At 49.2% G+C, this 15,788-nt stretch overlaps 1 protein-coding gene across 3 annotated transcripts in view; it reads left to right on the top strand.

The window, feature by feature from the left end:
• Positions 1 to 11,888, top strand: part of smg6 (SMG6 nonsense mediated mRNA decay factor) — a 118,212-nt gene extending 106,324 nt beyond the window's left edge. For all 3 annotated transcript variants that reach the window (XM_064351403.1, XM_064351404.1, XM_064351405.1), the window contains exons 16-19: positions 287 to 431; positions 1,680 to 1,912; positions 2,306 to 2,387; positions 7,717 to 11,888. In XM_064351403.1, coding sequence (XP_064207473.1) covers positions 287 to 431; positions 1,680 to 1,912; positions 2,306 to 2,387; positions 7,717 to 7,847 — 591 coding nt within the window. In that variant the 3' untranslated portion in view covers positions 7,848 to 11,888. The remainder of the gene's footprint in view (positions 1 to 286; positions 432 to 1,679; positions 1,913 to 2,305; positions 2,388 to 7,716) is intronic.
• The last annotated feature ends 3,900 nt before the right edge of the window (positions 11,889 to 15,788 follow it).

A 15,788-nucleotide genomic window follows, 5' to 3' on the forward strand; every position in this document is an offset into this window, starting at 1 on the left:
ATGGGATGAAGATTCACTTTAGATTAAGCATTAGATTTTGGAATTGAATCTGTACAGACAATAAATAACTATTTAACTAAGCAGCAGTAATTCAGTGTGAAAGAGCCCCTGTGGTCACTGGAGACACACACAGGAGAGTCATCCTTTCCCAGCTTTAATGGCAGTACATGTTGTCATTGATTGTAACTGTAACCGGGCGTAACAGGGTGTAACAGGGTGTAACAGGGCGTAACCGGGTGTAACAGGGCGTAACAGGGCGTAACAGGTGCGTAATGCTGTTTTCCAGGCCGTGCTGCAGACCTGCCGGCAGCTGGAGCTGGAGATCCGGCCGCTCTTCCTGGTGCCCGACACCAACGGCTTCATCGACCACCTGGCCGGCCTGAGGAAGCTCATGACCTGCGGGCTCTACATCCTGGTGGTGCCCCTCATCGGTGAGAGAGCCTGCCTTTCTTACAGTGCATGCTGTCTCTCTGAGACACACACATACAGTATACACACATACACACACACACAACCTGGACACGCACACATACACAAACTAGGGGTGCAAAAAAAACCATGCAGTGAAAAATCGTACCGAGAACAGCTGACGGTTCATACCGAAAATCAAAACGGGCAAATTGCAAATATATTAGCACTTCATTTTATTTTAATTTAGTTTCAAAAGTATCGACCTGCAATTTCCCTGCAGAATATTAAAAAGGCCTTCAGAAGCCCACAAACCTGGCTCTGACAGGAGGAAACTCTGAAGTGCCCTGTGACGAGCATACTCACGAGAGCTCACTCATTCATTCAACAGGACGCCATTTTCCTGCAGAAGTCAAAGCCAGTGCAAACAGGCCCATTGAAAGGGGAAACCCGCCACTTACACGCGAGTCTGAAGTGTGGAAATATTTCGCCTTCTCTGTCAATAATGAGGGTGGAAAAACGGTTGTGGCCCGAAAGACGCAATTTGTAGACTGTGTAACGGTGTGATCCGTACAGCGATGGAAATACGGTCATTTGATTTTATTGAGTATTTCGTTTCATAAAATGGGTTGTTCTAGCCCTGGACGTGGGTTTGTTTAGAAAGCGCTTTGCCGTGATTGGGTCTAATGGCTGCTGCTTGAAGGCCGTGGTTGTGTTGAGACAGGACTCTGCGTTTTTTACACAGAAAAAAACCCAGAACGCAGGGAAAGAATACACTGGGTTCTGTGAACGCAGATATTCTGAGGTTTTTTTTTTAAGATTACGACAGCCGATGACCCAGACTTGCACCGCAGCAAAATGACTCCTGTTTCTGTTGGTAGCATTGTATGATTCAAAGAGAAAGCGCTTAATTTGAATGTAAGATCTAAAATTAGATGTCACATTCTAGCTAGCTTGCTCAACATGAGTATATTAAAGGAAAAATCCCTCCTGGGGTTTTAAAATATTATTAGTCTCTGTTTGTTTTGATCGGAATACCAAAACATTATTTGTATCTTATTTCTTTCCACTAATCCCGCTATTTCATCGCACTTTCGTTACAAGTGTCGTAATAAAATATCGGAATGACATAAATTTATTGTGTCATTATTTTTGTTGCCATATTATGGCCAAAAGTTTTCAGAACACAAGTGGGTTTTGGTGTATAGCGTCAGCACATCATCTCTTCTCATTACCTCTCTCTCTCTCTCTCCCCCCCCCCCCCCTCTCAGTGATTACGGAACTGGACGGGCTGGCCAAGGGGCAGGACAACCGCGGGGGCGCGGGCGGGGCGGGCGGCTCCAGCGGGGCCCACGCGCGGGGGGTGCAGGAGCGGGCCAAGGCGGCGGTGGGCTTCCTGGAGCAGGCCTTCGAGGCACGGGAGCCCTGCCTGAGGGCCCTGACCAGCCGGGGGAACCAGCTGGAGTCCATCGCCTTCCGCAGCGAGGACACCTCCGGCCAGCAGGTAGCGCTGCCCGCGCTGCGTCACAGTCACAGTCACACTGTAGCACACGCTGCCTCTGTAGCACACCGTGTCCTTCTGTACACTGCTCTTCCTCATCATCGTTATTATTATTATCATTATCGTTTTCGTCATCGTTATTATTATTATCATTTTTATCGTTGTCGTTATTATTATTATTATTATTAGCAATAGTTTTAGTATTGCTGTCCATCTCCAGAGATTCGTCTGGATTTTATTTTCAATGGAAAGCGTTTCCACATCATTGCTGCTATTATTGCCAATTGCATTATAATTATCGCTTCACTTTAGCTGAAGTGCATGTTTTGGAAAGCAGCTTTTCTGTATGGGTTACGGTTACTATCAGGGTTGGGGTCCATTTCCGTCTCTCCGCAGGGGAACAACGATGACCTCATCCTGTCCTGCTGCCTGAACTACTGCAAAGACAAGGCCAAGGACTTCATGCCCACACAGAGAGGTGAGTGAGCGTGCGCAGCCCGTTCTGCTCTGACTGCTTCAGCTGCGCAGTGCTTCAGCTCTAACTGCTTCAGCTGCGCAGTGCTTCAGCTCTGACTGCTTCAGCTGCGCAGTGCTCTCTAACTGGGTGCTGGTGTGTGTTCCTCCTGAATTAGGAGAGTAGCAGGGAAAATCTTTGAAATGGTAAACATGCAGGGCCCATTGTTACACTGGTGTATAAAAGCTATGGAAAGACTGAGCGCTCTGTTCCCTGGGCTGCGTTTCGCTGGCTTTCCTGGCCCACTGACGAATCAGATAGAGGGATGGAAACTGCGGCCTCAGACGGAGGTGTAACATGTCTCCCCTCGGCCTGTTCTCTGGCCCGTCACGGCTCCTTCTCTGCCTCATTGGGTTTGTGCAGTGAGCCCCGCGCCCGTCCCAAACCGCGCCAGGCCCTGGAGAGGAGCCTGCCCAGACCTGACCCACACTGAGAGCAGCGCCCTGCAGCCAGCATCAGATACTCACCCAACATCAAACAGACGCACACACACACACACACACACTCACACACACACACACACACACACACCACACACACAACACACACAACACACACACACACACACACACACACACACGCACACGCTCGCTCACACATACACACACACACACACCACACACACACCGCTCACACATACACACACACACACACACACACACACACACACGCACACGTCGCTCACACATAACACACAACACACACACACACACACACTCACACATACACACCACACACACACACACACAGCCACACGCTCACACATACACATACACACATACACACACACCTCACACCAACACACCATACACACACCACACATACACACACACCACACACAACACACATATACACACACACACACACACACACCACACCCACACACCACACACACACATACCCACACACACACACACACACACACACACACACACACACACACACACACACACACACACACACACACACACACACACACGCTCGCTCACACATACACATACACACACACACACACACACACACACACACACACAAACACACACACACACACACACACACACACACACACACACACACACGCTCACACATACACACACACACACACACACACACACACACTCTGCCCTTGCCTCTTGGCCGTAGGGCGTGTGGGTGTGTGCAGGGAGAGGTGCCCGTTCCTGAGCGATGCTCATTAGGCATTCAGGAGCAGGGCCCTCTCCGCGTGGAGGCTGATGGAGCAGCTGCAGCCGCAGCCCCAGCCAGCTGCGCTTCCAGCTCTGCAGCCAGAGCCTCCCGTGCACCGCCCTGGCATGCAGGGGCGCATTTCCACCCCTGCGCCGCTGCCTGCGCGCTGGCGTGGCGTGGAGCTGCTCAGAGCATCGCTTGGCGACTCGGTGCGCCCTCATACTCGCGTCTGTCTCCACCTCCCGAGAAGGGTAACCGCTCTGGAGGAGCGTTCTTGCCTGTGTTTTGTGGTTTTCTGGAATGGAGGTGAATGTTATTAACTTCATGTGAGAATACACCAAATTTGAGAATTAGATTCCTTTAGTTACAGGAATGGTGCACTCACATTATGGAACCCTTATTTTTCAATAGGCTACAGTAGATCTGTAGCTATAAACCTTGGTTTACGTCAACAACCATAATCAAACCAGCTGGAATCAGGGTTTCGTCGGTCGTTATCATTCCAGCTCCCAGCAGGATGCCCCTTCTGTTTTATGAACAGCTATCATTGGCCTCCTAGGTGATCAGTTTTCCCGTCTTTCTCTGAAACTCCGTTGACTTTCCCCACGTCGTGTTGCTTAGCATCGTCTATTTTCTAAACTATTTCAGGTTTATTTTATTTATGGGAAAATGTGACGTGTCTGGCTCCAAATTCTTGTCTGAATTTTTGAGGCGATTATTCCTGAAGACACGAAGAATATCTGCGGTCTGCTCAGTCCACATCTCTGCAGTTCTGCCTTTTGTGAGATGTTCCCTGAGCAGGGCGTGTGCCCCTAACACAGGCCCCAGGCTGGGGGAGATCTGTGTGTGACACGCGCTTGTGTTCTGGACCCCTGGAACAGCGCTGTGCAGCGGTGATTTCAGTGTGCGCAGCCCCCCCCCCCCCAGCATTAGCAATGGCTGTCAGAGAGACGGTGTCACACAGCCCTTTCTCCTGTCTGTTTGCGAGCTTGAGCGCGTGTGTGTGCTTGTTTGTCTGTGTGTACGTGTGACCCTGTATGTACACTGCATTTCCAAAAGTATGTGGACACCCAATCTAATTAGCGGTTTGACTATTTCAGCCTCACCCATTAATAACAGGCACATTTTAAAAAATCAAGCTTACAGCCATGCAATCTCCACTGACGAGCATTGGCAGTAGACTGGGTCGTACTGAAGAGCTCAGTGACTTTCAATGTGGCGCTGTCATAGGATGCCACCTTTCCAGCAATCAGTTTGTCAAATCTCTGCCCTGCTAGAGCTGCCCCGGTCAACTGTAAATGCTGTTATTGTGAACTCTCACTACAGAGTTCCAGACTACCTCTGGAAACATCATCGGCACAAGAACTGTTTGTCAAGAAATGGGTTTCTATGGCCGAGGTGCCTCACACTAGCCTAAGATCACCGTGCGAAATGCCAAGCGTCGGCTGGAATGGTGTAAAGCACACCACCATTGGACTCAGTGGAGCAGTAGAAACGCGTTCTCTGGAGTGATGAATCACGCTTCACTGTCTGGCAGCCTAACAGATGAATCTGAGTTTGGCAGAATGCATAGTGCCAACTGTACTGGCCTGAATGGTGCCAACTGTAAAGTTTGGTGGAGGAGTAATACTGGTGTGGGGCGGTGTTTTGTGATTTGTGCTAAGCCCCTTAGTTCCAGCGAAGGGTAATCTTAATGCTACAGCATACAATGACATTCTAGAGAATTGCGTGCTTCCAACATTGAGGCAACAGTTTGGTGAAGGACCTTCCCTGTTTCAGCATAACAGTGCCCCTGTGCACAAAGCAAGGTCCATAAAGAGATGGTTTGCTGAGTTTGGTGGGGAAGAATTTGACTGGCCTGCACAGAGCCCTGACCTCTACCTCATCAAACACCTTTGGTTCTCACTAAGGCTCTTGTGGCTGAATGGAAGTGAATCCCTGCAGCCATGTTTCAAAATCTGGTGGAAGGCCTTCCCAGAGGAATGGAGGCTGTTACAGCAGCAAAGGGGGACCAGCTCCATACTAATGCCCATGGTTTTACGGATGAGATGTTCAATTATTACATGTGGGTGTGATGTTCAGGTGTCCACATACTTTTGGAAATGTTTCTGTGTCTACATGTGATTATGTGTGTGTAGATTTGTGTGTGCGTGCGTGCATGCGTGTGTGTGTTTGTGAGAGCATGAGTATGCACATGTGACTGTGTATGTTTATGCAGTGTGTGTGTCTGTGTGTGTACGCTTGTGTGTGTGTGTCAGTTTGTGTTTGGTTATGTCTGTGTGTGCGAACGTGCCTGTGTGTTTATGTGTCTGTGTATACATGTGAGCGTGTTTGTGTGTACTTGTGAGTGTGTCTGTGTGTTTATGTGTGTGAGCATGCTTATGTGTTCATGTGTCTGTGTGAGCGTGTGTGCTTTTGTGTGTCTGTATGCACTTGTGACCATGTGTGTTTATTTGTCTGTGTATATGTGAGCATGTCTGTGTCTGAGCGTGTGTTTATTTGTCTGTGTGTACATGTCAGCATGTTTGTGTGAGCGTGTGTATATTTGTCTGTGTACGTGTGAGCTTGTCTGTGTGAGTGTGTGTATATTTGTCTGTGTACGTGTGAGCTTGTCTGTGTGAGCGTGTGAGCATGTCTGTGTGAGTGTGTGTATATTTGTCTGTGTGAGCGTATGTATATTTGTCTGTGTGTACGTGTGAGCTTGTCTGTGAGTGTGTGTATATTTGTCTGTGTACGTGTGAGCTTGTCTGTGTGAGTGTGTGTATATTTGTCTGTGTACGTGTGAGCTTGTCTGTGTGAGTGTGTGTATATTTGTCTGTGTACGTGTGAGCTTGTCTGTGTGAGTGTGTGTATATTTGTCTGTGTACGTGTGAGCTTGTCTGTGTGAGTGTGTGTATATTTGTCTGTGTGTACGTGTGAGCTTGTCTGTGTGAGTGTGTGTATATTTGTCTGTGTGTACGTGTGAGCTTGTCTGTGTGAGTGTGTGTATATTTGTCTGTGTATGTGTGAGCTTGTCTGTGTGAGTGTGTGTATATTTGTCTGTGTGAGCGTGTGAGCTTGTCTGTGTGAGCATGTGAGCTTGTCTGTGTGAGTGTGTGTATATTTGTCTGTGTACGTGTGAGCTTGTCTGTGTGAGTGTGTGTATATTTGTCTGTACGTGTGAGCGTGTCTGTGTGAGTGTGTGTATATTTGTCTGTGTGTACGTGTGAGCTTGTCTGTGTGAGCGTGTATATTTGTCTGTGTGTACGTGTGAGCGTGTCTGTGTGAGTGTGTGTATATTTGTCTGTGTGTACGTGTGAGCGTGTCTGTGTGAGTGTGTGTATATTTGTCTGTGTACGTGTCAGCTTGTCTGTGTGAGTGTGTATATTTGTCTGTGTACGTGTGAGCTTGTCTGTGTGAGCGTGTGTATATTTGTCTGTGTACGTGTCAGCGTTTTTGTGTGAGTGTGTGTATATTTGTCTGTGTGTACGTGTCAGCGTTTTTGTGTGTGCTTGTGTGAGCATGTGACACGTGCAGGGTGGGAGGCTTTCTGAAAGGCAGGCACCCACAGTGTGTGTTGTGTGGCAGGAAGTGGCATCGCTCTCTCTCTCGCCTGCTCGCTCGCCCGCCAGCCCTGCCACATGATCCACACGCTATTGTTGTTCTGCTTGTGGTGCTTTGAACTGAGCATCACCTCTGCCTCCTTCCTCTCTGCTGCTCTCTTTATCTACAGTACAACTACCGCTGTCTCTCCCTCTGCTCGGCACACCACCGTAATCCTGCCATCACATTCCTCTCTCTTTCAGTTCAATTCAATAAAGCTTTATTGCCATGACTGTGAGTGTGTGTATTGATGGATTTTTTTTGTTAGTTTTTTTATTCCAGTGTAATAAATTGACTATGACGTTTCAATAAAGGAGCTCTCTCTCGCTCTCGCTCTCCCCCCTCCCTCTCTGTCTTTCTGTCCCTCTCTCTCTCTCTCTCTCTCTCTCTCTCTCTCTCTCTCTCTCTCTCTGTCTCTCTCTCATACGCACGTTCCACAGAAGCATACGTATGTACATACAGTATAAGCCAGTAGCAGCAGTGGTGTGAGCGATAATGTAATGCGGGCCTTCCTGTCCGTCTGCAGATGAACCGGTGCGTCTGCACAGAGAGGTGGTCCTGCTGACCGACGACCGCAACCTGCGGGTCAAGGCCCTGACCCGGAACGTCCCGGTGCGCGACATCCCCGCCTTCCTCAGCTGGGCCAAAGTGGGCTGAACCAGGACCGGCACGGGTCAGCCACAAGTACTACAGCAACAGCAGCGGCCACGCAACGCGCGGAGGAAGAGTAACTCCAGACCAAGACTGAGAGAGAGGAAGAAACGCAAGCTTTTTTTAAAAATAAAAAAAAACATGCAGAATGGGGGCAATCGGGGAAGAATGACATTTTTTGGAATGTGAAGAAAAAAAAGCTTTTTTTTCCTCTAGGCCGAGAGCAAAAAATAAAAGCACCTGACTTGAGGAGGATAGATAGATTGAGTTTAAAATGAGAGGAGTCAGACTGGAGGGACTCACGGAACAGATGCAAGAAAGAGAACGTGTGATTTTGAGAGTCTCAGATCTCGCTGTTGTATGTGCAGTGTGTGTCTGCAAGCTATAAATGACCTGAAGGAACGGCGGAGAGAGAACGAGAGAGAGAGAGAGGGAGGGAGAGGGAGCAAGCAAATGAATTGAGTGAGGAAGAGGAGGGCAAGGGTCCAAGTCTGAGGAAGATTAACGCCCAGTGTCGGTCGCTGCGGTGACCAAAAAAGAAAGATTGGGAAGCAGTGAAGAGAAGAGGACAGGGGCAGAGGTTTGAGGGCAGCTGTGTTAAGTACAGGCTGCCTGTCTGTCTGTCCATCTGTCTGCCTGTCTGTCTGTCTCCTATCGGCTGTGGCAGGCTGCGCCACAGTGCGCATATACTATCGGGGTTTTATTTGCTATTTTTGTGCTTTTTTTCGTTTTATTTTTCGCTTTTGCTTTTTTTGGTCAGGGGCAGGGCTCTTTTCATTCGCTTTCTCTTCCGTTTTTATTTTCGAAGCCAGAGTGAAGTCGCACTGACCAAATGTCATTTCCAAGGCCCATGTAGACAAGTTCGTAGACGCCCGTTTACCACCTTCTCTTTTATAGTTGCAGGGTTTTTTCTTTTTGTTTTGCTGTGGGTGAGTGTCAGGGACACTGGCCTCCAACGGACAGTGGTCTGGATGTTAGTTTTGGGGGCGGGTCAGTCTGTGTCTCTCGAGCCAATCAGCAGCGATTGTTTGGAAACGTTGGAGCGGGAACAGTTACCGCGGGCAGAGTTTCCGCGGCTTCGCTGTCCCGGATTTTGGCCCCAGAGGCTTTCAGTTTGCGACCGCGGCTTGTTCTCGAACGTTAACGAGGTGGCACTTCGCCGCTCGCCGCCGCCGATCGGAGAGCCCTGCTGCTTTTCCCCGAGCAGCTTCAGATCGCGTAGCGCAGACATGGCGGAGCAGCGCGAGCAGGACCATGGCGAGAGGCTCGCATTGGAGACGCACAGCACTGAATTAGAGGAAGGAGAAAACATCGGCTGTCTGAGCCCGGCCGAGGAAACACGGGCCGCTCCGCTCCCCCGTCAGAGAGCCGTGAGCCGGGCCGGAGGGGGCGCCGCACTCACATTTCGGGAGGGGCCGAAGTCATCGGGAGCTTGTAAATACGGAGCAGCGCCTTTGGCAGAGGAGCGTCCCGCCCCCGCATCCTGCCAGCTGGCTTCCTGTCCGCCGGGGACGCGGGAACGCGACGGTGCGGTCCAGCAGCCCTTCTTCAGCGGGCCCGCCGCTGTGCGCTCTCCCGCCTCCCACCGCTCGTTTCGCCCGGGCAGGCTCCGCCCACACTGGGCAGACTGCTGGGGGGGGGGGCGGCATGTTTTAATGTAGGCCGTGGCAGTGAAAACAAAAAAAGGTGGTGTGAATATGGGAAGATATATCCCCCTTATGGCGTTTCTTCTGATGATATAAATCACATCACAGCGTGCTGGACGTTTGGCTGGATAAATGCATGCAGGCTGGCTTGCAGCGGCTTCGCTGTGCAGGGCCTTTTCCAGTCAGAATGCAGAAGGCTCAGCGTTTCATTCGCTTCAGTAGTGAAGGCATAATGAGCTTGCTTAAATTGTGATGTCATAATGAGCTTGTTTAATCTGTGGTGTCATGTGCTCATTTAAATTTCGATGTCATAATGAGCTTGCTTCATTTGTGATGTTATGTGCTCATTTAAATTGTGATGTCATAGTGAGCTTCTTTAAACTGTGACATCTTGTCTGAGTGGCCTGCTGCTGCATAAGGGGTTGGTCTGTCAAAGAGAATGCATTGCAGTGTGAGGACTGTGCCATATTGTGAACCGAGGGTATCATGACACAGTGGATTTGCTGAAAGCAGGTTTATGTGGACGATGGATTTTTTCCAACCTCTGGTGTTTATGTCTGCATGCAAAATCTTCTAAAGAGTAGGAGAACACAGAGCACATGTATTGGTCACTGTAGTTTAAATGTGAATGTGTGTGTTTGTGTATGTGTGCGCGCTTGTTTGTGATTGTGCGTGTGCATGTTTGTGGTTGTGCGTGTGAATGTTTGTGTGTATGTGTTGTGTATGTATGTCTGTGTGTGTGTGTGTGCGTATGTGTTGTCTGTGTATGTATGTCTGTGTGTGTGTGTGTGTGTGTGCGCGCGCGTATGTGCTGTCTGTGTGTACACACTGAGCAGTTCTCATTGCCATTCATTTCCCTTGACCCTGGTGCGACCCGCTGTTTCTTACTGTGACAATGACCGCGTGGTCAGCTGCGCAGGCCAGACTGCCCCGGTCCTTCTTAACCCCGCCCTCTGCCCCGGGGTTCACTGTCCTCTCCCAGGCCCCGCCCCAACCCCGCCCCAGACAGCTAACGAGCCCCCACCTCCTCCCACCTCTCCTAAACCGGCGTCCCTCTTAGCGCTAGCGCTGCGTGAGCACCTAGATCTTGTGAAGGCGTGCGCACAGCACCAGTATGAAGGACTGAGCCCCTGCATCCCTGCACAGCTAATGGACCACGCAGCCTCGCTCATGCAGTCAGCCCATTGCCTCACTGCCACAGGTCTCTCTCCAGAGAGCGCAGCACGGGCATCAGCCTCACTGCCACAGGTCTCTCTCCAGAGAGCGCAGCACGGGCATCAGCCTCACTGCCACCTGCGCGGAGCCCAGCGCTAGCCTCAGCCCCGCTGCCCGACGCCAGGCTTCGGCATTGTTCACCCGCGTCATCGAGCAGCGACCCCGCTGTCAGCCCTGCTCATTCTGCGTTTCTTTTTGGAGAAACGGAGGGCGGAGTTAGCGCTAAGCGCCTCTGTGGCGTCTGAAACAGCGGAGCTCGGACCGGGAGCCCGGCGTTCAGACCGCCGCCTCACACTGCCACCCTTGCAGCGCAGCTAACGGCTAAACCGGCGTCAGAGCTATCCCCGCTCGAGCCCACCGCGATGGCGCTGCCCCTCTCCCTCACACTCTTCACGCGCCCCCAGCGCCCGCTTTTATGTATTTATGGACCTTTTATTTTGTTTTATTGCCACTTTTTTAGAGGCCCCTGCCGCCGTTACTCGTTTCTGTTTTATCAGCGTTCGTCGTGTTTGAAACTGTGGAGGGGTGGGGGTGGGGGTGTGGGGTGGGGTGGGGGGTGGGGGGGCTTTGTGCTTGAAATCACTCATCGGTTTTGATATTATTATTATTAGCATTACCGCTGACTCGCCGTCGTGTAGGAACTCATTTCATTTTCAGTTTTTCACTCTCCCACGGTGCTGTGTGTGCGCTTGTGTGTGTGCGTGTGTGTGTGTGTGTGTGTGTGTGTGCGCGTGTGTGTGTGCGTGTGTGCCTCTGCTGTGGATAGACCGGATTCCGGTTTACTACGTATGATTGATGTCGGATTGAGTTGCTTGCATGTAGACTCCTTTGGTCATTAACACAGTCTGCATCACCATGTGACTGCACATGCGTCAGAATACACTTCAGCAAAGGCATTGTGTCGCACAGTTTGGGATGTCACCAGGAAATGGTTCAGTTGTTAGTGGGTGTGTCCATGCGGTTGTGCGCACACGCGTGTGTAGGGGCGTGATGCGCCCCTGTACTGGCGTGTGATTGGCCGTCAGCCCCGTTACCTTTCCATACCCCAACCCTGTCCCATCACTCGATCTGTCCCTCTGCCGGACTCCATTACCCAACACCCATCAGCGTGTTCCAGAATCCGCTTGCTTTGCAGTACTTTTAAATGTTCTTTATGCTTTTCTCAATAAACGTTTTCTTTAAAGAACTCATTTGGTTATCGTGTGATTATTGTCTTTTTCCCGGGACGGTTGTTAAATTATCTGAACAAGAGTGTGTTTTAAAGATTGCCATTGAATACTGTGTGCGTGCGTGTGTGTGTGCGTGCGTGTGTGTGTGCGTGCGTGTCATAAGCATAAGCCATTATAAATTGCTTCCACTGTTTTTTCTATCTGTCTTATTCCCGCCTGTACATATCACTCACTAAACACTGGATTAATAGATCAGAATAGGTCAGAAGTTCTGTAATATTAACATCCTTTGACTTTCAGGACTTTTCTTAATTTCAAAGCTTTTTACGGTGAAGGGAGGGAGGGGTAACTTACCTCAAATAACCACCAATGTATAGCACCCACTGACGCGAGGCGGCCATTTTGCACCAGAACCCCCTCCACACATTAGCTATGGTGGATGTTTCTGGGTTTCACGCGGACTTTAGCTGCTAATCGTTTTGCCAGCCAAATCAATTACAGAGTCTGACATTTTTTGCTACATTTATTGATTAATTACCGAATGACAGTTTAATCTGCAGGATGAAATGGCGTTAATTAAAAGCGCGCGAGTTGGCACTGGCGTGTAATTACATCATTAAGAGCCGAGTGTGAAATTCAGAAGCCGATTCTCCTCCAGAGACTGGGTCCCCCCCCCCCCCACCCCACGCCAGAGCTGTTTGAAAACAGAGAGCCGGGGGCAGAGAGAGCCACACACACCTGGTCCTGGCGCGGGCGGGGTCGAGCGCGCTGGGTCGAGCGCGCTGGGCGTGGCTGCGCTTGATTCCCCCGATAAGAGCTCGGGGCGCCGCGCGCTTTTCGGCGCGTTCGGCGGTTGCGCGCCGTGTGAATTCCTGCCCGTCGCAGCCCTTCCGTCCCTGGCGCTTTCTGCTTTCGCTTTTGCGCATCGCAGCGAGCTGCTGGCCCCGCTGACTCATGGGTGCACCAGCTCTCGTTATCCTGTGTCTCCTCGCTATCGGGGCCCTTCTGTTTGCGTCTTGTGTAATGTGAGTTTAAGCACCGCATCGTTTCAGATCTTTAGTGATTACACGTGGGCGTGTACATCCTACTGAACCTGAGAAGTTGCATTGTTCAGTTAAATGTAGGTACTAGTTATTGTTGTGAAAGCATGTGAAGTGATTTGTATTGATCGTTACGTAGCTGTGTGTGTACCATAGGGGATCACTGTTGCGGTGCTTCATGCGTGCTGTAAATTAAAAACGTTGGTCCATTGGAACCTTGGAGAGGCGCACCAATACAGTGGAGGACGATGGGATAGTGGGGCAGGTTCTTCCAAAACGGCTTTAAAAGGATAGTTCATGTTTTGAGGCTTTTTAAAATATTATTTCAGTTTTAGTGTGTGTTTTTGACTGGCCTGGGCAGTTCTTATCTGCTGTGAAGGGTCATTTACAAATATAAAGTTACTGAAGACCTCCCTGGCTTCACAGAAGCAGGTGTGGGTCATTCTGGTTGTTTATAATTGAAAGAAAGAAAATACACTTAAGGTTAACTCCAAAGCAGAAATGCTATGCCTCCAGAGGTTGTGCATACAAATAATACCCAATAATTCTTCAGAAAATTACTTTGACATTTTTTTCGCTTGGGACTATTTCTTAAGGCAAATGCCAGACCTCCATTTTCAGGGAATGAAGTACATGCAAAAACTGACTTTATGTTTATAATTTTGAATAAACACTATAAAATGTGATTTGTGTGTTCATATTCTGCTCACATAGTGTAACTGTAAAAGCAGCTCAGTTGTTACTTTAAGTGTATTCTCTTGCTTTGAAGCACAAACCCCTGAGTCAGAAACTTCAGCACATCTCTGAAATATCCTTCAGTGAACATAACTGTCTGGGCCAATCAAAAAACTACAATGAATGAAATAAAAATGAGATGATATCAAAAATCCAGAGAGTCGACTACGGCTTTAAAACATGGTCGATAGGAGACTGGCATGACAGTACCTGAAAAGCTCAGGTTTGGATAGGTACTGTAGCCATAGGTTGTGAAAACTGCAAGTTTGATTGCACCTGTTGTTTCTATTTATTTTTTATAATCATTTTGATGTCACTAGAACCAGAGCTTCTGCTCTGCGACCTGTTTCTTCTGCAAATGGGCTTTTTCTTACCAGTGTGGGCACAGCCATCTTTCAAAGAATGCATTAAAAAAATCATTCTGTCTGGTCTTTGTGCAATTATTTTTATTTCCAAATTGAATTTGAATACACAAACAAAGAGGCAAGAAACTTGCCTGTTTAAACTTAACAAAAACCTATTAACATTATTTCATATTGTTAAAACAAAGAATTAAAAGGAAAAATAATATTAATAACCCACAATTGAAATTTATGTAAAAATTGAATTATAAAACAATTTGACATGCAATAAATACATTCATTTTCTTAAAGCAAAATGTTTTTTTTAAACTGTAGAAAAATACTGCTTGGTTTTTTGTGTATTGCAATGTAAAACAAAACTTATTGAAAAACACTTTATGGAGGTGATCTTGTATTTAATATTTAAAAAACCAGCTCAATCAATAACAACTGAAATATTAATAATGATACACAAAATAGTAATACTATCACGGCGTTTGTGTCTGCTGAGTTTTCCCATTATCCTCGGCAGTGCGAAAGTGGCACTCTTCCCAGTTGTTCCAAGGTGCTTTAAAAATGAACTGTTTTCCCTTCTCCCCCAGCCCCCACCACCCAAAAAAAAAAAAACAACAAAAAGAAAAGTGATCCTCCTCCCACTCCACACTCCCCTCTGCAGAAACGAGCGATGGATGCCCTTCAGGCCTAGCCCGTCTCTGTACCCGTCGATGTCGATCTCTGGCTGCTTCTGTCTCTACTGTCTGTATCTGCCTTAAAGAGCCCCCCTACCTGCCTGTTAACCGGCCCGGCCCCGCCCCCTCGCCCGCCACGTGTCCGCGTGAGAGGTGCGGAGCGCGCTAGCTGGCGGCTCGGCGCTAGGCCCGGCGCTAACCCCGCGCCCGCTGTACTAATGGCTTTCTTAATGGGAGCTGACACACGAAAGGCGGCGGGCTCAGCCTGATTAAATCTGACCTAATCTGCAGCGAGGAGCTGTGACAGGCTGTCAGCCGCCCAGATGTGTGCGTGCGCGAGTGTGTCTGTGTGTGTACGTGTGCGTGGGTGTGTGTGTGTGTTTGTGTGTATGGAATGCATCCTGCGTCGCTAGCGAAGCCAGAACGTAATTGCAGGCAAAGGGCTCCATGCAGCTTTGAAAAACGCTTTGTGTGTGTGTGTTTTTTTTGTTTGTTTTTTTAAGTGTTTTCTTAATCCTGCAACAGAATTGAATTACATGTAAGTAAGGAGTAGTACTATAATGCAAGTGTCATCCGAGTAAACAGGATGTGCGTGTGTCTGTCTGTGCGTCTGTCTGTCTGTGTGTGTGTCTGTGTTATGAGACTTGTCAGACACAGACACTAAGCCCCGCTCCACAATGCCTCAGTTTGTCTGCGTAGTGCTGTCTGCGGGGGGGGGGGGGGCTCTGAGGCCTGTCTGTCTGAAGCGCTGCAGTTCTGAGGAGCACGCTGACGTGCAGCAGGATCTCATTTCTGCAGCGAGCGAGGTTCAGGCGTCCCCAGCCCGCCTGGACCTCGCGCAGGCGCGCAGGGGGGATAATTTGGGCCGGATGGTCTGGAACCAGCGCCGCGCGCCGCAGAGCAGTGCATTCTGGTACCCATCGCCGAGGGCGACGGATCCAGAACAGGCCGCTCGGTCGCTGCCATTGTTGTCGGCACACCAAAGCTTGGCCCAACGCAGACACGGCCTCTCTCTCGAAATGTCAGAACGAGAGAAAGGGTAATTGCACTTTTTTTTTCTTTCTTTTTTTTTGAAAAAAGGCAATTTAGTCTGGCAGAGAGCTTCTGGCAGG

Source organism: Anguilla rostrata, chromosome 9 (genome assembly GCF_018555375.3).
Source record: "Anguilla rostrata isolate EN2019 chromosome 9, ASM1855537v3, whole genome shotgun sequence".
NCBI classification, from domain to species: domain Eukaryota; kingdom Metazoa; phylum Chordata; class Actinopteri; order Anguilliformes; family Anguillidae; genus Anguilla; species Anguilla rostrata.